Genomic DNA, 24,485 nt, shown 5'->3' with positions numbered 1-24,485 from the left:
CAATCACGTTGTCAGCACAGGAGCCATAATCTTTGTTTGATGACTGGGAGAGTAGCAGGGATGAAACCAGGCCTATTGTATTGTTTTAATGAAAACACGGACAGGGGAGCTGCCAGACAGGGAGTTTAACCGCCGTGTCTCACCTCACATGTCCCATTACCCCCGCTGAATGAAAGTAACCTTCAGTGTGCAGCTCAAAGGCTCGAAAAGTGGACATATGGTACTACAGTATGTTCTTGCTGAATTCTTGTCTCCAAGGCAAAATGATGTAAAAGGGATGAAACCAGCTGCCCTCCGTATCCCATTCACAACACACTATTTAGTATCCTTTGGTCTAATGAGGTACTTGTATAAAACTGCAGTGTAATTTCACACCATGCAGATGGCAGGACGCCCTCTGTGAGTGTGCGTCGGTTCAACTGAGAAACATCTGAAGTGCTCTCATCTCAAATGATGCACTCACCTGCAGCATCAGGTGGCCTTCCCCGTCTCTCCCCCGCTGTCCCTTTTTTGCTCATACCCTGTTTTCATGGCTGTCTTCTTACATTTCTCACCCCACTTCTCTCGCCTTCTCTCAGCTTTTTTCTCTATCTTTTGTTGTTCCTGTAATAAAAATGGCGCGTGTTTAAGAAGGCTGTTTGATGTCAGCTCGTGTTCACAAATATCCAACCCACAGAGCAGTGCGTACATGCAAAATTGCCTGCTCTTGTCTATTTAAAAGGAGCGTTGGCTCCAGTGTTTCTTGAAAAGACCCCCACCTTCAGTTGGTAAGATTCCTGAAATCCCAGAAGGCGATGCAGCCTGCTCCACAAGTTTGTCGACAGGAAGTTGATAACAGTTACCAGCATATTTTTTTGGGGAGATGATGCAAACGCGATGTTCTGTGGAACAAGAAGGATGCAGGTCTCAGTGCAAACATCAAACTGTCTCTCTGCTCATAGGCTGCTGCTGTCATGTCATCACAGAGCTAAATAGACTACTGCAGCATGGAGAATGGATACTTAGAGAATAGAGAACACATTTAATATAGAAATTAGAAAGTTTATTTGTATAGCACTTATCAGAACCAGCTTTACAAAGTGGTTTACAGCAAATTCAAAAACACAACAAAAAAAGGACCCAAACACAAGACACAAAAACGCAGGTATGTAGCATCAAATTGAGCTTTAATAATGAGCTGATTCAAAATCCAGAGTCCAAACTAAAATGATATAAAATACAAAAATCTAACATGCAAGATACAAAAGGAATACAAAAATAGAGGTAGGGTCACATTCAGGAAATAAAAGTAAAAAGAAATACAAAAAAAACAACAAAAGGGTACAAACCAGTGAAGGGCTAGGAATGCAAGGTAAAGGCTGGGATACAGCCAGGAACCGGAACAAGAGCAGGAGATGCATGATGACCAGAACAGACGAACAAAGACAGAGGGGAAGACAAGGGGCCCTGTTTAGATGGTCTATAGTGCATGGTCTAAAGTGCAACGTGCTAGTGCGTTTAGGGCGTGTCCAAGTCCATTTTGCTAGTTAAACGCCAGATAATCTGGGTGCAAAGTGTGGCGCAGAGATGGTATTTAGACTCTGAATTAGTCATGGGTGTGTTTAGGGCGGAACATAAATCAACCAATCAAAGTGTTGTCTCCCATTCCCTTAAAGAGGCAGGTGTGCCAGGGCCTGGAGCATATTAAACAGTAGCACTCGTCTTCGCTGAGACTGCTGGACCCTCTGCCCTGCCATTTCACAATCATCTGTCCCATCAACAACTCTGTTTGACTGCATATGAAAAAATAAACTGATATTAAACTGAGGAGGAGCTCTACCTGCAGCGATCCTCCAGCAGCGGAAACAATATGTGTATCTAACATGCACATTTGCACACGCGGAACAGATGATGAAGTGAATTGATTATTTAAAACTCCTGACTCCTTTGGAGAGTTTAAAACTACAGCTTTTAGTTTTGTTGATTAGATGTGCCACGATATTTGTTACAGTGATATGACTGTGTTCATGGAAATGTTTAAAATAAGTGAAAGCAGCCTCTCTAATCATAAAATCACAGTGTGAAGCTGCCTGTGTGGGCACATCTAATGCGTCTTCAAATAACAGGAAACAGACTGCGCTCTCGACTTTAGACCAGCTTTTTGTTGGTCTATGGCGCTGTTGCTTTCTGCTGCCTCAAGGTAGCAATCTGCCATCAGTGCACCTGACCGCACCTCACTATAAGACCAACACACACAGGGGCGCAAGTACATTTGCTATTTATACAACGTGGGTGCTGGGCGTGAAAATGACAACTGCGTCGGTTTGAAACTGGCGACGCCACTTGCGCCGCCGCTGTGCGCCACTTGCGCCAAACGTAAGAAAGAGCCCAAGGACACAGGGTGTGTTTACTAACACAAACACAACACTTACAAACACAGTGAGGAGAAGAAAGGCTCGGAAAACAGACAAAGGGAGGAAATGGAAAGCAAAACATGACACATGAGGGCATCACTTCAAAATAAAACAGGAAATGACAAAACCAAAAACTCAAACCATAACAAATACACAGTAATGTATGTATAAACAGAAATGTTAGAGAAATTAATTAAATTAAAACCATGAAAACACCAAGGATTAAAAGAATGTAAAAACAATAGCTACGTTAAAAAAGAGCAGTACAAGACTGAAGTGCAATGTCAAGAATACAGTGACATTTTTAGATAAAAATAGGTCTTCCAACTGGATTTTAAAGAAGATACTGATGTAGCCAGCTGTAGTGACTCAGGCAGATTGTTACACAGCTGAGGAACCCAGACAGCAAACACTTGTCCCCTTTAGTCATCAAGTATGAGCTGGGAACAGAAGAAGAATCTTTATTTAATCACATACAATCATACTCCCTTTATTCTCTGCATTTAACCTCCTGAGGGAGCAGTGAGTAGCCAACATATGGCACCCAGGGACCAACACTTGGTTGGTCAAGGGCACTTGAATTAACCTAGTCTACATGTTTTCATGGTCGGGAAATGGGAGTACCCGGAGCAAACCTATGCAAGCATGAGGAGAACATGCAACCTCCACACAGAAAGGCCCTGCCCCAGTGGGATTTGAACCCAGGACCTTCTTGCTGTGAAACAACAGCTAGTTGCAGCAAGTCCTGCTCTGAGGATCTTGAGCTGTATGCTGGTTGGTAAGGTGACAGCAGTTCCAATATACGGTATAATCTGTGGCCAGGCCATGAAGAGCTTTAAAAGTAATAATTATAATCTTAAAATCAGTCCTCAAACAAAAGGACAGCCAGTGTATAAGGTCATTAAAACTGGAGTAATGTGTTGTCTTTTCTTGGTTTTTGTTGCTGACGCTGGAATGCAGATTGTGTGAACAACTGATGAGGATCTCTGTACTTATTGGCCCTCACTGGAAAATCTGACATTTAAGATGAAAAATGTTTTTGTTAATGGGTATACACTACCTAATGCAGATTACAACAACAGTCCTGCAATAAATCCTGCCTTCATGAAGGTTTTAATGTTCAGTTTTTGTTGAAACTGGTTTCGAGACGTGTTTCGACGTAACTTTATGGGTTGTTTTGGAGGCTGCAGTTTGTGGAACTGCTGACTGACAGGGTTTCTATTATTTTGTCCACCCCATCTATATCAATAAATAAGAGAAACACCACTTAAAAGGTTGATTAAACAGTCAGGGTCAATAAACGTTGTTATTAGTGAACTAAAATTGCTTACTTAATTGTGTTACGCTGCTAACCATTCTCTTTATGTGAGGCTACAACACGCTCTATTTAGCGACGTGATGATGTGATTAAAGGAGGTGGATAGCAGCCGCCTGTAGCTCATGGTGCAGGGTGGTGTTAGGAGGGCTGGATGTTGCTGTAAAATAGAGAACACCAACATCGCCGGGTGGCAGGTGCAGAAAATAACTACTCACCGTCTGAAAATGTCTTCATATTTGCATTCCACAAGTCCTAGCCAACACATATTTCAATCAGACTCTATTGTGGGCTCCATTGTGGACGCTGCTTATTATCCCGCTTGTATTCTTCCAGCCTGCAGTGATACAAACAGGGATTCTGTGAAACAACAACACTCAGTGTTTGTCACTTCTCGTGCCGCCTTGCTCTGAACTTAATACTCTTCTCATCCCCTTCCCGAGCCTTCCTCCCTGCTTAATAACTCTCTTTCTCTCTGACTTTGTCTTTGTCCTTGCTGATGGCTTCAACCCACATCCTTATTTTCTTAAACTCTGCGGTTCATATTGTGCTTATTGTAACTGGAGAGAAAAAATAATGCATGACTTGTGCTTGAAGCTGTTCCAGAACAAGTCGTCCTCATTATTGAACGCGGTCACAGTTTTATCACCAGGAGGAACTGGTAAAGCTTTATAAATCCTTGTAATAAGGCCCTGTTATGTCCTTATAATATGCTTATTAACATTAATAAGACTATATGAGGGTTGATAATAGCATAACAAACACATCAATGGTTAGATTATAAGTAATTTATGAGCATGTAAGATACTTATTCTGCTTTGATAAAAGGCTGAGGAGTTTCTTATAATTGTTTATGAAAGCATTAAGTACATTTATTGAGTTTAGTCTTGTTCATTTGAGTGAAAGGTGAATAAAACTTTAAAACATTACGTCGTCGGTGAACATTTGTGCCTGAGTTACATCAGATAGATTTTCATCAGCAGTGTTTAATGGTGTGTTCGCCACAAACAATGCCACGATTATTCGGGTTACTCACGCAGTTGTTTATCTGCCGCAAACAGCCAGATCACTTCTCTGTACATTAGCCATAAGCTAACGTTGGCGCACACCAATTCAGCACTCACCTGAGACTCAGGTTCTCTCTCTTCTTTTCCCCTCTCTTCTCTGTAATGTTAGGTTTGTGAAGCAAATTAACATTACCTCTCCAGCTCTAGTTGACAGTCAACATTACAGAACATAAACACCTGATAATGGAGCTGAGCAGCAGCTATGTGGCCTTGCTCCGCCTGCCCCTCCATGCAACATTGGTCGAATGTCTGTTATGTTGTGAGAACCCTAAATATAATGTAAAGTATTACCACCACAATAAATTTGCCCTTAAATCCAAACATGCCCTTTGAATACCTTTTCAATGAATGTGTAGAGCGCCGCATTCATCTTAAGATCTATTTATTTTTTCATTTTCCGCTCGCTGTGTTGATTCATGTGTCTCATTTTTCAGAGTCACATTGTGCTCTTTGAAAAACAAGGTAAAAACAGAAATTACTGCTCGCAGCTGCCTCTTTTTGTTAGTAAGTAAAGAGCAGATGGTGATTTCTAAACTCTGGATTTTTCTGAACCCATTTCAGTCCCAGTTGAATAGATCCCACGCTCAGCCATGTTTTTCTCATGGCTTTTACGCCACACAGCATTCAAACTGTCAGACAGAATGAGACAGTTGTACTCACAGACATATCATTCTGTCTGACCTGAAGTCAGAAGTGTCAGTTTGAGCATTGTAACACCTAAAACTTTCAGTGCTCAAGACCCATTTTTTGGGTGGAAACTATGTTCTGCTTGATCTAATATCAGTGTTCCTCCATTGCTCTGATAGATTGGTATAGGACTGGGTAATCTGACCCATGAGCAGTGGCGGAAGTACAAGGCCCCTCAGGATGGGATGGTGGTTGTATATTATCCTCAGGGGGATTTCAGCTCCCCCGCATCCTGTTTCTTGATGTCTGTTTGTGCTGCTTAAAAAAACATAAAAACTATCAAAGATGAATTTAAACAGTATCCTGCTCTTGACCCCTCAAACACAATGTTATTTATAGACGCAGTTTAATGGCCTCAGTGTGAAAGTCTCCATGTGGAGGTTAACAGATGTCCTGTCTCCAAATGTGTTTTGGGGGTAACAGAGAGCCTTGTGTTACAGGCTGCTTAGTAGACTCATCACAAAAACGTCTCTATCATTAATCTAGTGGTGTTAATCGTTGCCATCAGGGTTTATCTGAAATACAGATATCTTAATGAAAAATAGCTTATAATTTGATCAGATTTCACCCCAGTTAGAGGGTTCATTGGAGAACATTTAACCTCTGTAAAAAACATTGCATTTCTTTTCACGTGTGAAGTCTTCAGCAACAATGTGAGGTAAAGTCCAGCCAAAAGACAGGTTTCTGATTAGGAATGCAGCCAGAATCACATCTGATCTTGAGCCAGAGGCAAGTCTGCTCCGAGGTCTGTCCAGATGCCCTGCTATGTAAAGTAGAGTGTGACACGGGAGTGGATTTTCATTCCTGTCCTATCCAATTTATGGATGGGGAAGTAGGGGTGCTGAAGAGGCTGCAGCACCCGCTAAAATGAGGCTTTATAGAAAACTTCAAATGATAAAAAAAGGTGTGACGCAGATTTGCAGCAAAGGAAACGAGACTATGAGAATATGGCTGACTGGAGTCTCTGTTCTAAACTGTACGCTGCTCTGCTCTGTAAAACATCTGTCTGTGACAGCTTGTGATCGGCTCTCTCTCCCCTGCTCTGTATCCTATTAAACACGTACATCACTGGAAAAAAAGGACACAATAAATAAAGAATAAAGAAAGAACTTATTGTATAACATTTTACATGTAAGCCCAAATAAATAAGACTCGGTCATAGACAAGGTTAGAAAGTTTCTTCTAACTCAACAACTCACAAAACTGAGTGATTATGTAAGAGTCTGGGGACTTAGTCGCCTTTATTGGTTAGTGTTTACTTTATTTGTAAAATGTGACATGTCTACGTCCATACAGTGATGCCTTCTTTTTTTATATTAAATGTAAATGATTAAATAAGTTAAAAAAGTATGTTCCAAAAGCTTAAAACACAGGAGCAGACAGGCTGGTACAGTGGTGCTGCGACACTGGCACTTTTTACAAGGACAGAAATAATTTAATATTTTGCATTTAATGTTAAATTTACAGGAGGCTCGCATGAATAAGAATGTGTCATCGACAGTGTTTCACAAAGTTTATAAAGTTTCTCCTCTCTCAACAATTCACAAAATGGAGTGATTTTTATCAGGGAGTCTGGAGACTTTCTCCACAGGAGTCAAAGAAGAAGCCTTTGTTGTTTACTGATTGATTTATTTGTAAAATTTGACACAGCAGGGCTTCTGGCTGTCGGCGACTCTGTAGTCGGTGTGGCCGCTTTGACTTTGAGAATGTTGGTTTTCAGGTTTGCTGTGTGCTGTAGAGCAAAATGTTTTCAAATGGTTATAAATTGTTGTGAAATTAATACAAAAAACGATTTTGTCGCACAAAATATGATGTTGTTATTATATAGACTGACCTCAGGCAGTCCTTAGGCAATGCAATGATTTTGAGCAGACAAGAAGGAATGAATGATTAGCATTTTGTTCAAAATGAGGAAAATAGCGGTTCATCATATCAGAACTGCATATTTATAAACACCAACCTATTGTTACTGCAGTCCCTTCCTGCTCACTCACGCTGACATTTCCTTCTGTCCAGTCTTAGTCACAAAGTGAATACTGAAATTGACTCCCATCCTGCTGGAATCAGAAACGAACCGATGACCCACAGGGTTCTGAAACAATGCCGGCCTGTAATGAGCGTGCCACCATGTGCATTCAAATGACATGCTGTGATACATCTACAATGAAAACACAGTTCACATTATGCATGCTGTATTTTATGCAATTTGAATTTTTCAGCTCTTTCTCTCATCAGATTTTTAATTTGCCCTCAGACAAGACGGTACACTGCTGGCATGGCTCACTGAGATGTAAATGTTCTCTTCTTTGATATCAGTTAGACAGAGAGCGTGAATTTGCCTGCTGAGATGTTATTTGAATACGATTTGAATAGCAGTGAGCATATGAGAGGTGAATTTCAAGCGAATTCGGAGCTGCTGTGATAAAGAAGTGAGGTCTTATTTAGAGAAAAAAAGGGAAATGAGCATGTGTCGGCATGTGTAAATGGATTCATGTGAACTTCTGAATAACAAGTATTAAAGGCCATTCGTGGAATTCCAATTATTGCATAATTGGATTACTTAATTTCCTGGCAATTCCCTCGCAGCCTATAGTGAGGAAGTTGTCCAAAACAAGCACAGAGCTCAGACTACTCACCCTTGTCAGGAATTAATTACATAGCTAACCGCAGGAAATTGTTAGCTCTGTCCATAGTTGAGCGTAAAGGTTTTGCTACCTGATGTCAAGCTGTCTCCATCCCTACATGAACCCATCCATGAGACACTGCAGTAACTAAACCCCAGACATTGCATTGCACATGATTAAGTTCTGTGTCATGTGTCCTTTGGAATAGAAATACAGACATATATTGCATCAATTTCTGTCTAAACACCACTGAGGAGGCTTTCTTTGCTCGCACTCCACTTCTTTGATGATGGATCAAAGCCTCCCAGCAACGGTAAGGTGACGAAGCAAGGCTCGATAGGCTCTTCAATAGGCTGCACAATGGATGCAGCTCTCTTCACTTAGAGATCAATGTGAACCCTTTCGTCACCTGATTAGATGAAGGCGACAAACACACAGGATTGTCTTTGGTGTTGGCTTTAATATTTAGCTGCTGCAAAATCATCAGCAATTTTTGGTCCAAACTATCCATCAACCATTTTCTACCCGTGACAGGCAGGTTTAATAGCTAATAACAAGGTCTCAGGAGTTTTGAGAGATCGTTTGAACACCCCTCACAGTTCATGGATTAGTCTGACACATATTTCTTGGGATTGATCGATTCTCAATGGCTGTTCTCCAGACTTAAATCTCACAGCAAATTGAGCTCACTAATTATAGTCTTTTTAGACACTGCAAGGCCAGACTGACACTATAAATGTTAATTCAGCCATACTCAGTCCAAGAAACATTTTACAAACAAGCATCGGGGTTCCCTCTTTCCTGAGAGGAATCCCGAGGTGCACAGGAAGCCTTCTGTTTTATTCTTATGAAAGTGACAAACATGAGCTTGTTTAGAAGGAGTAGAGAGAGGAGGAATATAAAAAAAACATGTTTTATGTTTTTAAATGTTTTTCTACGTACATTGAGAACCAAATTTCAAAAGCACGTTTATTTACTTGAAAAGAGTTGAAAGTGAGCAGCCTGTCGATAATGTACCTTTGTTACTAAGTTGAAAGAAACATCAAAAATATTTTTTGTGTGATTTTATATTGTGTGTTTTTGGATCAATTTGAGAAAGCTCTCACGAATACTGATAATAACGAAAGATGCAGAAGCGCTTGTTAACAATCTGAAGGCAACTCTTTAATGGCATCTTAGTTTCTTCTGTATTTGAGTGGGAGAAGAGAAGAGTGTCGGACACAAAAGAAGGCTGTTCAACAGGGGCAGTGAAAACAGCAGGGAAGTCGGCAAGTCGAAGACGGTGACACACTTTAAGAGCTGAAGGTTTTCTCCGCAAGTCGAATTTCACGCTGGGTGTTAATGGATGATGTATTGTTCACCCTGTTGAAAAAGTGGAGAAAAGAATTAGTCTCTGAACATGGTCTGTTTGTCAGAGGGGCTCACAGCCCTCTCCAACACGATAACGTGTCACACTGTTTCCTCTGCGGATGACTCGCCTGCTCTTATCATCTTTCCATATTTCATCAGTAGCCTGGAGCTGACTTTACATGTTTTTGGGGTTTTTTGGTCTCTGTGCATCAGAGGTACCATCCCGCTGGAATGCTGAGTTTCCAGGAAAACATACATGCTTGATGAGGTTTGTCTAAACACAGTGGTGGCAGCCATCTCTGCAGTCACAGGGGCAAAGAGCCTCTTATACTGTGAAAGAAGAAAATATAGATTTAATAACTGCAAGATGAAACTTTGCTTCTCTGAGCTGTGCATTTAGGCAAATGTACACAGGTGTAGTTCAGACACGTTCAGCTGTGTTTCTTTTACGCCTTTATGGGTTGAAGGCAAAGCGTGAAGTATGTACTAGGAGGCAGTGTCAGGTTTAGTAAATCATGATGTGAGGAAAATGTAGAAAAAATCAGGAAATGAATGTCACCCTGCTGACAGCACAAACAATCCTGACGATATACGTGAAACAGACATGAAGGAATTTGGATTTATCAACATAAATGGGAAGTTGTTGCTCCGACATGATGTGTTCATGAGCTTTGACGTTATAATGTGGACACAAAATGGATGCTACAAAGAAAATGTGTTTTCAGTGTGTTTAAACAACATGTGGACATGTGTTTGAAGTTTGAAGCTTTTTTATTGAGGTGATTTTGTTCCAGACTTGTTGCTTCACCAGTACATCCCCTACAGCACTAAAATGTTGCTTTACCCGTCTTGCCATCAGGGATCATGGTACTACATTTTTCTAATTAATCTTGGTCACTCTCCGCAGACAGCAACTAATTTCTCACAGCTACTGCCACATTATAAATTACATATGAGCAAAAATTTGATATATACAGTAATATGTGAATTAATGAAATGTTCTAACCATCGACCAAGCAATATACTTTAGTCCACCAAGTTGGCCAGTCGGGAACTGATTTTTCAGTATTCAGACCAAATGAACACACTATAAGTGTGTTGGAAAGGAATTTAGATTCCTATACTTGGATAGAATATCACTTTGGGCAGAACATGGTAAAAGGTTTGCTCAGACGTCGTGCTACACATTGATGAGGTTTGGGAGCTGTGGGTGTCAGCTCCTCTGCTACATACAGGTAACATACATAACACCCCTCTCTAGGTTCACCGGCCTATCTCTGCATATGCATTATTTCAGCATCAGTGCTTTTTTAGCCTGTGGTTTTGTTGGCAATGCCTATCATTATCTCCAGTAATGTAGTAAAGGAGACATGGGGTTGTTTTTCTTCAGAGGCCAATAGCTGTTCTTCTGTTTAGAGTAGATTTTTTTTTTAAATGTTGCATTTTAATATGAGGTTTCAAGTCTCAGTGACTTCCTGGGTAAATTAAGGGAAAATAAAATAAAATAAATGAATATTGATATTGGAATATACCAGGTTCACGAGGACGAAAGCAGTTAGCTATTCCTTAATTACTGCTCTTCAAATGCCAGAAGTGGTACCAAAGGCTTTTTCACTGCAGAGATATGTTTGGAGATCTGGACGGTGACTTTGTGAATCCATTCCATCAGTCCGATGACGAACACATATTCTCTCATACAGTGTATTGTTTTTACAGTTTTCATTTTCAGGTATACCATACTGCATCTGTATGTTATGGAGTGCTTGGCTTTAGGTAGATTTTTCTCACGTTGCTGCTGCAGCATTTGACAGGGCCACGTACATGCCTTGGTAGGAGGCCAGCAGCCCTTGGAAACTCCACATTGCAAAATAATCTTATTTTTTTTCCAGCTCAGTGAGTCAAGAGCACTTGGCTGGGTACCCCCCAAAATGAAGCAAAAGCCCTCAGACACCTATCATCCACTCCATTTCATCACTGAAACTTTGTTTGCTGCACATATTGAATGCGGCAAAGGACTCGGGTAATGAGGCAGGAAAGTAAATGTGCGATGTGAATAACATTATGCTTAATGGCGTACCTGCATTTCTGTGCATGTTTCAGACGGCAAGGTGGAGGTGACGAAGGAGAGCCTGAAGCTCTGCACCATGGGGCCAGGGAAGGTGTTTGGAGAGCTGGCTATTCTCTACAACTGCACCAGGACTGCCACTGTCAAGAGTGAGTCTCCACAGACGCCTGGAAAAACATCCAGAAGTACTCTGTGCTGAATGTTTTCACACACACACACACACACACACACACACACACACACACACACACACACAGACGCAGGAACGCACACACACACACACACACACACACACACACTGAAATGTGCTCCCTTGGTGTGGAGGATTAGGGGTCTTTCTGCCTGTAAGATATCAGAGCTGCATCGACACAGAGAGAGGGATCACGTCGCCACTGTATGAGCGGTCATGATGAAACACTACCCATCACCGCTCCGTGTTTTCACAACACTCCAGTTAAGTGTCTTGCGAGACCACCGGTGAGATGAATGTCAGGGTCTGCTGCCTCGACTCCTTCATGTGTCAAAAGCTCTGGCTATGAAGGATGCACAGTGGGTGAGTAGGTGGTCTATCAGACTGGCGATTTGAATAGGCAGCCTAATAGAGTAAGGAAAGGAGGCTGAGAAAGGACAGGACAGATGGTGTACTACGCACATTTGAGACCTAGTGTGTTAGAAGAGAGTGTGTCAGGATGAAAAATGTGTGTTTATGTGAGGAAGGAAATGGGAAATATCTGGGAATCTGTCTTTGGGTGGAATAATAAATATGCAACAGGTGAGATGAGATAAGGTCTGGTGGGTAAGAGTGTTTTTCAGCACATCAATGCCGTTCAAATTAAAATAAATGAATGTAGGTCAGTGTCTGAGTGAGTGCTCCACTTGACAGTGAACATACTCAATCATAATACAGTGTAATCGCTGTTGACCAGGTAAATAATTCCACTCACTGTGAGCTGGTTGATTTTTTTGCCGTTCCCGATGAAGATCTATATGTGTTCCAGTTATGAATGAATGCATGAAGGGCAGAGGGTCCCTCGGGCCGCAGACAAGAGCGAGGAGGCCTGAGTTGAAGTGTGGAGGAAACAGGGTTGATGATGGTGGCACGCCCTCTCGCTGGCCCCTTTCACGTCCCATGATCCCCTACCACTGACCAGACCAAACTGAACTCCCAGTGCAGGTTGCTATGGCAACAGGTGCCCACAGGGCAATGAGCCAACTCCTATGGGATAAAATATTCCCCTTCCCACAGGCGACAGAGTGTCTGTCTTCTTCTGTGTATTCTTTCGTCTACCACCGGCCCGACAGCCCGTACTTCCTGTCACGATCTTTTCAAGTGTACGTCATTGCTTAATAAAAACTCTGCATGGAACAAGTGATGTAATTGTCTACACTGGCAGAAGTGTGTTTACAGCCTAACAGGGTCACTGGCACTGTCTCTGGGGGTGGATGTCTTGGTTTAATGAATGTCTCTACACAAGGATGTGCAGAGGAATTCAGCTATAACATTAGATACTAGAGGTGACGGCCTCAGCTGGAAATCATCCAACTTCATGCGTGGACGGGGGTTCAGCTACCAATCAGCCAATTGAATTTAATCTGTGTGTCTGTATGTGGAACCCTTTCGGAGGATATATCTCGGTGTATTGGATGGCCTGCTTAGTCACATGCATCAGTAATTACATATTGGCAAAATTTAGATGATGAACCCTCCAACCTGAGGTAACTCACATTTTAATGACATTATTGCTTACTGTGATAATGGAAAGATTAATAGAGTTTGTCACCTACTGAGAAAACTCACAGAAACAATTAAGAGCCATTAAGTGCAATGATTTGAAGACAGTCAGACCAATTCAGAAGTCAGGGCCACCACAGGGTCTTTAGGGAGTTGCCATAATGATTACATTTCCAGTGTTTCTGTGTTTCAAGAACTGTAGTCAGCGTAGTGTCGAGTTGTGATGATTGCTTGATACACTGATCAAAAGAAAATTAATTTTGGTCATTATTCAAGCGGAAATTTCAAACATTTGCTTCTTAAATTTAATGTGCTGCTGCTTTTCTTTGTCATTTATGATAGTAAATGACGAGCCTCCGCTTTTTAGACTCTGAGTCAGAGAAAAGAAGCAATCTGAAGACGTCACGTTGGGCTCTGGGAAAATGTGATTAGCCTGATTTTTTTCTCAGTTTTCTGACATTTTATGGGCTAAACACTTAATTTATCAAGAATGAAAATAATTGCTAGTCGTGGCCCTCATGCAGTGCTCAACATGTTGTGTTACTTTCGCAATTAAATAGGCACTAATGTTCAAAACTGACTTGAATTTTGAGAGAGACTTCATTTGAGAATTGATTAGTTTCAGTGAGAGGAAAATGAGCTTGAAATGTCGTAGCCCGACTGCTTTTATAACAGCGATGAACCATATTCAGTCCTGTTTGCTTTAAAATGCATTTACTTACAAAAAGTGTTTTAGATTGGTCATTGTGTCTTTACTTCCAGGCATCATTTGGTTCTTATTCATTTCAGAACATTATGAAAATCACAGACTTGAAACTGGCTTTATTTCAGTGATACATCGCAGCAAGCATCGGGTCTGCTGGCTTTTGTTATCAATCTACACTTACAGCCGTCTTAGAACAAAGGGATAACATGACTCTGACAGCAATGAAAGCAGACATTGTGTTCACTAAGATAGATCTCGGGCCTTTCACACACTTAATTTTCAATTCCCTGCGAGTTGTTTGTCAAGCCAGACTGGTATGAATAGGAAAGAAGGAAAAATGGGGAAAATTGCTGGCAGTAATGGAATGAGCAGTGACTGTGATTAGTAGTAAAATGTCTAAAATGTGCAAAATCACTGCTGTAGTCTGTTAAACTACAATAATATACAAGCAAGAGGCACAGTGAAACATGTTAATGATAAACTACATTTGTTAACTTTGTATTGGACCGTTTTATGCAGAAGTGTTTTTCATCCATCCAGTAACACATTTTTATATGGATGTACTGCAGGGATGAGACAAAATTGGACCTTTCTCAAAAAATACGAGAATTGGTTGAATTTGTATTAATTCTCTCATTCCCATGATTTCAAATTCCTCGAAGGGACTGACAAAGATATTCGTTACCATTGATCGCCCTCCTTTTCAGCCTTCAGGTGGTTTCATGTGTGAGCTCTCGCCTGCACTCTCCCAAGAGAAATCGATCCTGTACAGTATGTTTGCCCCGACTTGAGCATTTCAAGTAGCACTTACTCCCAGGCTGTGTAGCGCTCCCAACAAACTCACAAATCAGTGTGTTATGTTAAGTTTCAGAAAACAGAAACTTAGGAGTAGAGTTATGATCACATTTGGGGTTTGGCTCTACCAGTCTTGGCAAATAAGATGGAAGTAGAAAAGCAGCCTTGGAGAAAAAAACCTGAGAGACCTCAAATCCATATCACATCATTTTCACATGAGAACAATAAGAAAGATGTTGGCTGAAGATAAGAAGAAAAAGAAAAGGGTAGGAGTGAGAGACAAAAGAGAGAGGTGATAAATACCGGACAGCAGTGACAACAAAATGAGGCAGCCACCTCAGGGAAAGCAAGACAAAATTGCTATTTTTTTTTGTCTGCAGACAGAGGAGAGAGAGGGAGAGTGGCCTTCTACTAAAAAACATTATTTTCTAGCATCAAAATGTCACTGCTTTATGAAGACTTGGACAGCATAACAGGATGCAATTCAGCATTGTGCGACATGAAGCTGTGCAGCAATTGACAGCCCTGCCACATGACAGCAGCAGGAAGGAAATCATTTCAAACACTGCACTGACTTGTGGCTCTTGAAAATGCTTACGAGGCTATGCATATAGTTTGCAAACTTCAAAATCATGTTAAAAGGGCTACTTGATTCTACAGCTGCACCTAACTATTTATATTAATATAATATCTGTCACTTATTTGTGATTGTCAGGAAATGGCAAAAACAGTTGTTTCAATTTTCTACTGAAAGACATTGATTACATAACAATGATATAAAACAGGGAAGGAACAGACCTCATTGGAAATCTGTACTTTCTTGGTATTATTTAAGCATTTAAAATATATTTGCATATTAACTGCAGATTCATTGTCTGTTGATTCAGGGTTAGGATTATGATTCATTTAATGAATTAACAATTTAAGCACTACATGATAAAAACACTACTACTAGTACTACTGCTACTACTACTGTACTACTCTGTAGATCCATAGTTTTATCTAAATTAACCAACAAGCAGACACTTGGGCCCAATCTCACTAATACCGCCCTAATTTTGGACAATGTTTTGCAGATTCACACTTCGGGGTAGTGTGTCCCGATTCTTGTTGGGATAGAGGGGCAGGATGAAGTGTCAGTGTAACAGAGATTTCACTTACACTTCAAACTGTACTGTCATTTCAATGTATTAATGGTCCTTTTCTTTATTACAGGTTAGCTATAAAGTGTTACATTGTTATTGCTGATTTGTGTATTACAGTCCTGCATTTTGACATATTTCAATATTATTGTTCCCCCCTTTGATGGTATATGATGCCAAAATGTAAAATGGTTATGCAGTCCAGCAGTGAAGTTTCTGCACTTGGTGCCCCTCCTCTACTATAAGTGCAGACTGGCAGGGTACCTGCCCCTGGCTGGCCCTCGTCAGCCTCCACGACCGGGAGATTGCTGCCCTACCCAATCGGAACCGGGTCACCAATATCCTAATTATCTATAAAGCACACAATAGCTCTGGATGCTAATAATCTCCAAAATTATTGATATTGGAATAAGTTTGATCACACAATAGCTTACCGTGAACATCTGCTGACAAAAATTGGAGCTCTTGACAACAAACACTCCCCCTCTCGGTTACCATGGAGACGCAGTTGCCGCACATACACCACCGGTTTTGTCCCACTCTCGCCTCATCCCGTCTTTCTTGCTCTTCATTTTGATGCTCGTTTTATGAAACATTGTCAGTGCTGTCCTCCTCATTAATGTTTCGCTCGGGTTCAAATTGAAAAGGCTGACCAGACGACATGTTTATGTCGCTGAACAGTCACAACAGGGTCCCGAAGCCGGCCAGTGCAACCTTATGACGTCACTACCCAGAGTGCATTGCGACGTTAACAACAATGGCGACCTACAAGTTACAAATTTTATAAAAACGAAGATATCGAAGGTTTTTTATATCACTTTATTATAACTGATGGAGGAGATTTCAACCACTTCTCCTTTCTAATTCTGTTCTGACGGGCATGGGGGCATTGGAAAATGCGGGATAGTGGTTGAAACTGGAAATGGGACCAGTCACAAGGAGATTCTGTTTGTGGTCCTTATGAAATATTCTATAATAGACAAAAATACCTTTGACAAAAATCCAATTATGAGCTTACTTTCAAAGTACACCTTGAACAAAGTGGTGTTTTTTGCCACTGTTCCCGAGCTAGTACAATTTTGAGCCATTTTATTATTAGCAGATAATCACAGGAGATTAGCAGAAACACACAGAAAGCATATTATTCAGCCATTGCGGCTCTAAACGAGCATTGGGAATCCTGGTGTTGTTTGAGAGCACTCCTCTCTGAGAGAGTGATGTCACTGCCAGTCACTGCTAACATAATCAGTGAGACTGATTGTCTGTGTGCTCCATCTTAATGATAGTGCTGGAAAAAGAAGCAGCCTCAGACGTCATTGCAGAAACTCAGCTGTGCTCTCACTTTGGATCCTATCTAATGCACATGAATAGTTAGATATATGACTCTCTTGTAATACTTTTCAAATAATGATACCACAACTTATTTTTTAAGTTCTGGGCCTTGAACATTTATAGGAAGCAGGGCCTAGCATGCCTTTGATAGGAAATCCTATCTATTTCTAGCCATCAAGTATACTGCTGGGTATTTGCCAGCAACAGGCAGACAGGCATTCACAAGCACACACACACACATTTCTCTCTTTCTGTCACTCACTCGCTCACACACAGAGAGAAGTGACAAGCATTTATTTTCATGACGATCTCTGTCCAACATTAGTTGGCCATTTTCTACACTGGCACTCCTTACCTTTCACACTCTCATGCATATTGGAGAATTAGGTTTCAGGTGTTCAAAGGAGCGTGGATCTGCAGGTTAATGGGAAAAACAAGCATGGCGAAAAAAATGGTAGCATTAAATTGCCTGGAAGCTAAATGACGCTGCTGCATAGCAAACGTGTGTTTTGCCCGACAAACAAGTCAAAGAGGAGACGATCAGGCTGAATTGTGATGGTCAGAGTTAAAAGCTTGATTTGTGGATTGTAGTATTATTAATATGTAATGTCTATTATTTATATTAAACAATATTAAGCAGTATTGAGCAATCTGTCACTGGAATTATTGCAGACAAGTGAAGAATACGCACTTAACCATATCTCTCGTTCCCACCAGAGTTAAGGCAGGTGTGTGAGAGTTGATATGACTCCTTTCACTGGTGATGGGAGACAGTTTTCTCGGTTGGGTGACAGCATCAACAGTCACTATGGTCTGTGGTGTGCTAATGAGCAAATCCTGCCTTACAGCAACTCTGAGGGCTGACACTATCGCAAATTCAGAAACACAAAGTAACCCCACTGCAACAATGATATCATCGTCCATTGCAGTTTTTCAACTATGGACATTTGTCATACGCCAATTTGGGGAACATCGCCCAGCTCCAGTTCGTGTCAGGTTACATTTAAGACACATAGCCACAGACACAAAAAAATCATCTCCCTAAAACATTGAATGTTTTTTGATTTTAACCACACATAACGTTTTCATCGAATTCAATTACATAAGTTCTAAGTAAAGTTGATCATTTAATGTATTTCCATCATGTTGAGTCGATATGAATAAATTAAATAACTTGAATTAAGTTAATGCCCATTTTCATGTATTATACATAATATACATATTGCATGCATTACTATTATGTACATTTTCTGTGTGATTGAAATACAGAAATTCAATGTTTTAGGGAAATTATTTTTTTGACTGTACTGTATATTTGTGTTTAGAAGGAATATAAACACACAAATTGACTTATAAATTGGCGTGATGCTGATTTCTTTGTGTATGCAGCCACAATAACCAATGAACTACCAGCTATGATACAATCTCTCAGCTGTTTCACCATAACACACGGTGCTAGCGAGAATACATAAAATCTAGTCACCATGTGGGTAGAGAAGTCAAGAAATAGATAGATGATAAATTGGTTAAAATACCCAGCTTCTGCCACTCCAAGTGGTCAAATCAAATCTAATGAAAGATACTGAGAAGGAGACCTGGCCTAAACATCCACAGTTCCAGCATCACTTTGTCTTTTATTAAAACAATGTTGACACAAAACCCACTTTCATAGATTTAAATAAACATCCACTTTAAAATAAACTTGAAAACAGCACGACTGATGAGTGGAGGTGTGGATGAATATCTAATGCATAAATGTATAAGGTGCATAATGATGCCAACCAGTCTATATTGGTACATTATATATTCTGTGCATCAGATATTCATCTCAAATTGACATTTCCTCTCTGTTAATGATTTCCATTATTTGACATTCATCCTCTCTCACATAATGTGGCCTTGAGAGCAAAATGAAAACACAAGCCTTAATTGATATGATGGAAGAATTTTATTTCCTACGGATGGCAGCCATGACTGAGTCTTTCCTATAAGATTAAGGACTCTATTTTTATGAGGATGCATGTTGAGTAGCAGGATGAGGGCACTGTGTGCCATTGACTCATAAATACACAGCCAGCCTTACAGCCAGGAGCTGAAGGTTTGCTCGTCTTCGTGCCTTAAAATCTTTCCACAGCATCGGGTTGAATTCACTCTCAAACCAAACCTGCATAACTATATACTCTGAGATGTACGCACACTAGCTTTGACAGGTGCAGCTTCATGTTCAATACATGGCAGCTAGCAGAGGCATCAGTATTCACACACACACACACATTCACACACACACACGATGAATAAAAACAGCACTTCATATCATGGTATCACGGAAAGAAAATTAAGCCACAGCAGCGGCATTGTTCTGGAGACTTCTGAGGATGGCCTTTGTGACAGAGTGATAGCTCGGCTGTATGAAAACCCTTCCTTCCGCTTGGGGTGAGCAAACACTTGTCTCTCTAATCAGTCTGAGGGAGGAAAATGTCCATGTGAGTGTGTGTGAATGTGCAAGCGTGTGTGTAGTACACTGCGTCTGCTCAGTCTCAGGGATCACCCCGGCCGCAGCGAGTGACTCTTGTTTTGGCAGAATGAGATAAGTTACAGGTTGGACTCCTTGGAAAACCAGGCACCAAGTTAAACATTATGAGCGATGCAGAAGGCAGAGCATGGTGCCTTTTGCTTGTAGCATGTTGTATATAAGAGATGATAAAACAAGTTGCTTGTAAGACTGTTAGTGTGCTCTCTAAGTCTCTTCCTCTCTTGCTCTTAGGTCCACTTTTTCTGTGTACACGTCTCTTGTTGCCTCCATAATTATTTTCCTGATTGTTATTCATGTGTCACAAAGAAATGCAAATTACCTACAAACCATTCCTCCTACATTTAAACATGTTCCACACATGGCTTGATAATGACCTGTGAGATAATCTCCAGCCTGTCTTTGACCCAGTGGCGCGAGTCCTCAAACATCAGTGCCTTGTCTTGGCCTCCTCTAACTCCTGGGCATTGCTGTGATGTTGGACGTGGTGCAGAATACCAAGCACCAGCTATTTGCCTTGCGAGCAGAGGAAAACAACAGCATTTTATACAATCTGTTTTCAGTGTGATTAAAATCAAGTGAGCGCAGGATTTGAAAGCACCCTTGTAACAAAAGCCATTACTTCTGTGCTTTTTGAAAACCAGAGTGAGTACTTTCAATTTGCACTCAAGTAAGACATTTCCTCTAAATTCAGCTGAATGTAACAAAGGGAAATATGCTGGAGTGAGCATTAGCTCTCGTCTGCTATTAATTCTAATTACTAACAGCCATTAGCAGTGACGTTAGCCACATTTAGCATCAAAGCAAACAGCATCATCTTTCTGATGATTTAATGCAAGCAGCTTTAGTTGCAGATACACTAAGTAGCAGTTAGCTCCTCTCTTGGAACATTAACTGTGTGTACTGGATTCACGCTGCTCAGTTCTCTTCAGTCTGCTGGACAGTTTTTCTAGCAGAATGAACAATATAGTAAATACAGCCTGTCTTTGAGGCCTTTTGCTCTCTCTTGCATGGGGGACATCCCTGTTCTAGCTACCTGTAACCACAGCTTGCCAGCTGAGTTGTGGTGGTGCCAGCTCACAAATAGATAAAATAAAGAAGTGTTTCTGCACCCTAACATGTTATTCCAGACATAAGCCTGCCTCAAAATAAATCTAATTTATTAAAGAACCATAGAATACTTACAACATTGTATCAGGTTAATGTATTTATATTATTGTCATTTTATCTAATTTATTGTTTGTATATATCATATCACATCTGTATTTTGCTTGTGCCTTACCATTGCAATGAGCTGAGCAACCCTCACCTACTGTGGCCTATTAAATCGTGATAAACACTAACGATCTAGAACAGCGTTTGGTTTGTCCACTCTGGGCTACTGTAGAAACATGGTGGGCTCCCTGGAAGAGGACCCACTCCCTCTGTAGATATAAAAGGCTCATTCTGAGGTAATGAAACCAACAATTCTTAGTTTCAGGTGTATGCATGAAAACATAATAATATTATATTCGATTTCTGCCTCTACATTCTACAAACTTGACCTTTAAATCTTGGAAATAAGGTTGGAGAACAGTGGAATATTCCTTTAAATTGAGAAGCCATTTGGGCCCTGACACACCACCAATGTTGGGCCCGTCAGTGAGCGTCTGTGGCTGTTGCTGTGTGTCCCACACCGATGGCACCAGTCAGCCCTTGTTGGCAGGTTTTTGGCCAATTAAGCATGTAGAATCATCATGCGGCTGAAATAACACTGATTGGCTGTTTAAGAAACGGAAAGCCCCCTGAGCTGGTCACTGTAATATCCATGATTCCCTGAGTGCCGTATCTCCTTATTTTTTGCCTCTGCCTCTTTGCAATTTTTTATCAGACGTATCCTCGACTAGAAGCGGCTTTATTTGCAAAAGTTGTGCCAAAAAAAATTGCTTTATCATGACAGCAGTTTGTGTATCAGCAGAGAGGTATTTTACGAGCTAGTTGGCCATCAGATGTAGTCTTTGCAGTGTGTTGAAGTGTAGTTTTTTGCTCAGGCAACATGAAGCGATGTATGTCCCCTTTGACTGATAACTGACAACAGGGCTTAGTCATTCATAAAGATATGTATGAAAATATATGGAATTTGAAATGTGGTACCAGCAGGTTGTCTTAATATCTGGTGACTGGTATTTCCACAATAAAGTATTTGTATCTGGGGAGCACACATTGTTCTCTTTGAGTACTGCAAATGGACATATGACATCAGACAGTACATATGAGTTTTAGGACTATATACTGTAGTACTCTACATACCTTTAAATCCACTGCAGCTCTAAGGAGAAACAACAAATTATACTCATGTTGTGAATAGAGTGCAGAGATAAGGGCTTTTAGAATCAGTGCGAGTGTAGAGTGCTCTCTTAACAAGGAACACAGAGGCTCCATCCACTGTGTCTTTTCCAATCTTAGGTTACTCAACATAATTAGAGGTGCAACCAAGAGCAGGGAAATGCCAGACTGACGAGGTGGCCATACAAATGCATCAAAGTATAAACATGCAAATGGTAAAAAGCAAAGAAATGGGGAATGGACTGTACAGTTTGTGTAGGCTGTCACATTCAAATGTGGACAGGCACTTAGAAAAGCAGAGACAAAGAAATAACACAAATATCTGAAATTGCAGCAGCAGGAATTACTAATGATTGAATTCATTACTAATGAACGGAACAAAGCTCACAAATTGGCCTCTTATTTGAAGTTTTGTAAATGTATTATTGTAAACTACACAGAACTACACTGCCATGAAAATGCAGAAACGGACAGAGAGAAGACACAAAGAATGACTTTGGCAGATACAATTCCGATGGGATGGAGTGGGGAAAATCTTCTCCGTTTCCATGGCTGCCATGGTAACCAGAGTGTGGCAAGAAATGTGGTGGTAAAATGGTAATGGCGGCAGGGATGCCCTCACCCAGCTGTTAGTCACTGCTCTGTGCTGCTCGCTGTGTGCATTTTTGTCTGATGTCTGTGTTCATGACTTGACAGTGTGGCTTATTTTAGTTGGATGATGACATATGAGTTATTATGTGCCTTAGTGTGTGTGTTAGTGTGTGTTTGGACCGAGGGCCCCTGCTGCTGTTGTTGTCCTGATTCTCAGTTAGAGCGCAGGTGTGAGCCCGGAGCTGGAGGCTCTTCTGGGGCTGTAGACGGCTTGAAAGGTTAAAGCACCCAGAGAGAGGCAACCTCAGACCGCAACAATATACAGTCAGTCAGTCAGTCAGTAAAAAAACAGCCCTGCAGGTGTTGCTTTAAACAGCTGCCATTCTCTGACAGGATGTATACTAATAGTCTCATGTGACATAGAAAGACTAATAATATGAACATGGACTTTTCTCCGGGGGAATGTTGGGAAACTGAGTAGAGCTTTCTGTGTTTGCATTACTCAGGGGACAGTAATGTTGCTTGTCTTTATTTTAAAAAAACAATTTTTGGACACATTTGCTGGTATCAGTGGGAGAACATGGCTTAGAAAACGTTCTGGAGCTCACAGCCATACTTTGATTCAGGTATTACTTTTCTGGAATCTTGTACACATTTACAGGCATGCCAGGTTCAGACTTTATAATATTGGCCAAATGATAGACTGATGTACGTGTAAGAAACGGAAATGGGTGTTGGGTGTGACCAATAATGATTTTGTCCCACCTCCCGCGACCTAACAAAAAGATTAGTGTGCCATAATGTTTTTGTCTTTCATCACGTGTTTTGAGCTTCGATGAGCGTGGAACAAAATGCTTGTTACAGATTTAACATAACAATGGACCACGTCTGCACGAGTCTGTCGGCAAGGGACACAATTTTTGTATAAGACTACAAACAAGAACATGTTCAGAACATGTCCGAGTAGTATTTACCGATCACGTTAGAGTGGGCTTCGAGCAATAGAGGCGGAACGCATCGCCCGAAATGCTATCTTGGAATGACTTAGCTTTTTATTAGCTTTTAAAAAATGTATTCGCATTCATTTGCAGATGAATTGAGAGAGTCTCTCAACTCCAAGTCCTTTCACACATCTCAAACTGCTAATCGGACTGTAAAAAATGATCGGCACACAGATGAGCATGTCTTGGCCTGGATATCCGCTGGTGACACTGCAAGCCCCAAAACTTTCTCACTCGGAGGCTAAATCGTCGTCAGTCAAACCCGATGGGTTCTGAGATTGATGCAGTATGGCTGCCAAGAAGATGGTGCTTTATATACAATCAATTGATCCATTTTTGATTGGTGGAATGCTCATATAAAGTTCTACTTGCAATCTTGCCGAAAATCTATCCTTTCCCACATGCTATCATCACAGCCTCCAAATAAATGTTTTCTTGCCATTCTGCTGAGGCAGTGAAGAGACCTTGATGTTTGAACCATAGAAATACAATTAAAGTAACTGACTGATAAGCAATGAAATTTCTATTTTGTGGCCTTCACCCTCCCAAACCAGGCTTAATTTCATGCCCCATGAGACGTGAATGATAGTGCATCAACTGTGATATTTCCTATCATTTATACATTTTATATATTTATTCATGTAATTCTAGTGCTCTCATTATACGTAAAAGTGCTGATCTTTGCAGCAAGCTCAACACACCTCCAATAAATGATGAAGACAGGATGGATGGACTGGCAAGGATGAAAACAGTACTTGATAAAACTTGATGTATTTATAAGTCAGTAAAAGACGATATATACCACATATGCGTTGGACTTAAGGCACTGT

The 24,485-nt window shown here is 40.8% G+C and overlaps 1 protein-coding gene and 1 long non-coding RNA gene across 3 annotated transcripts in view; one reads left to right on the top strand and one right to left on the bottom strand.

The window, feature by feature from the left end:
• The window catches only part of LOC311270556 (cGMP-dependent protein kinase 1), a 99,604-nt gene that overhangs the window by 24,214 nt on the left and 50,905 nt on the right, over positions 1–24,485 (top strand). For both annotated transcript variants that reach the window (XM_084375508.1, XM_084375507.1), the window contains exon 3: positions 11,537–11,650. In XM_084375508.1, the coding sequence (XP_084231634.1) occupies positions 11,537–11,650 (114 nt within the window). The remainder of the gene's footprint in view (positions 1–11,536; positions 11,651–24,485) is intronic.
• On the bottom strand, positions 9,136–12,593 carry LOC311270558. The gene is made up of 4 exons (XR_014624273.1): positions 12,446–12,593; positions 11,514–11,668; positions 9,565–9,766; positions 9,136–9,448 (listed from the first exon to the last, which is right to left on the bottom strand). It is a non-coding gene; the product is annotated as an uncharacterized lncRNA (long non-coding RNA).

This window comes from Pagrus pagrus, assembly GCF_965226575.1.
Source record: "Pagrus pagrus genome assembly, chromosome: 15".
Lineage (NCBI taxonomy): Eukaryota > Metazoa > Chordata > Actinopteri > Spariformes > Sparidae > Pagrus > Pagrus pagrus.
This window is presented reverse-complemented; position numbering and strand designations above follow the sequence as displayed.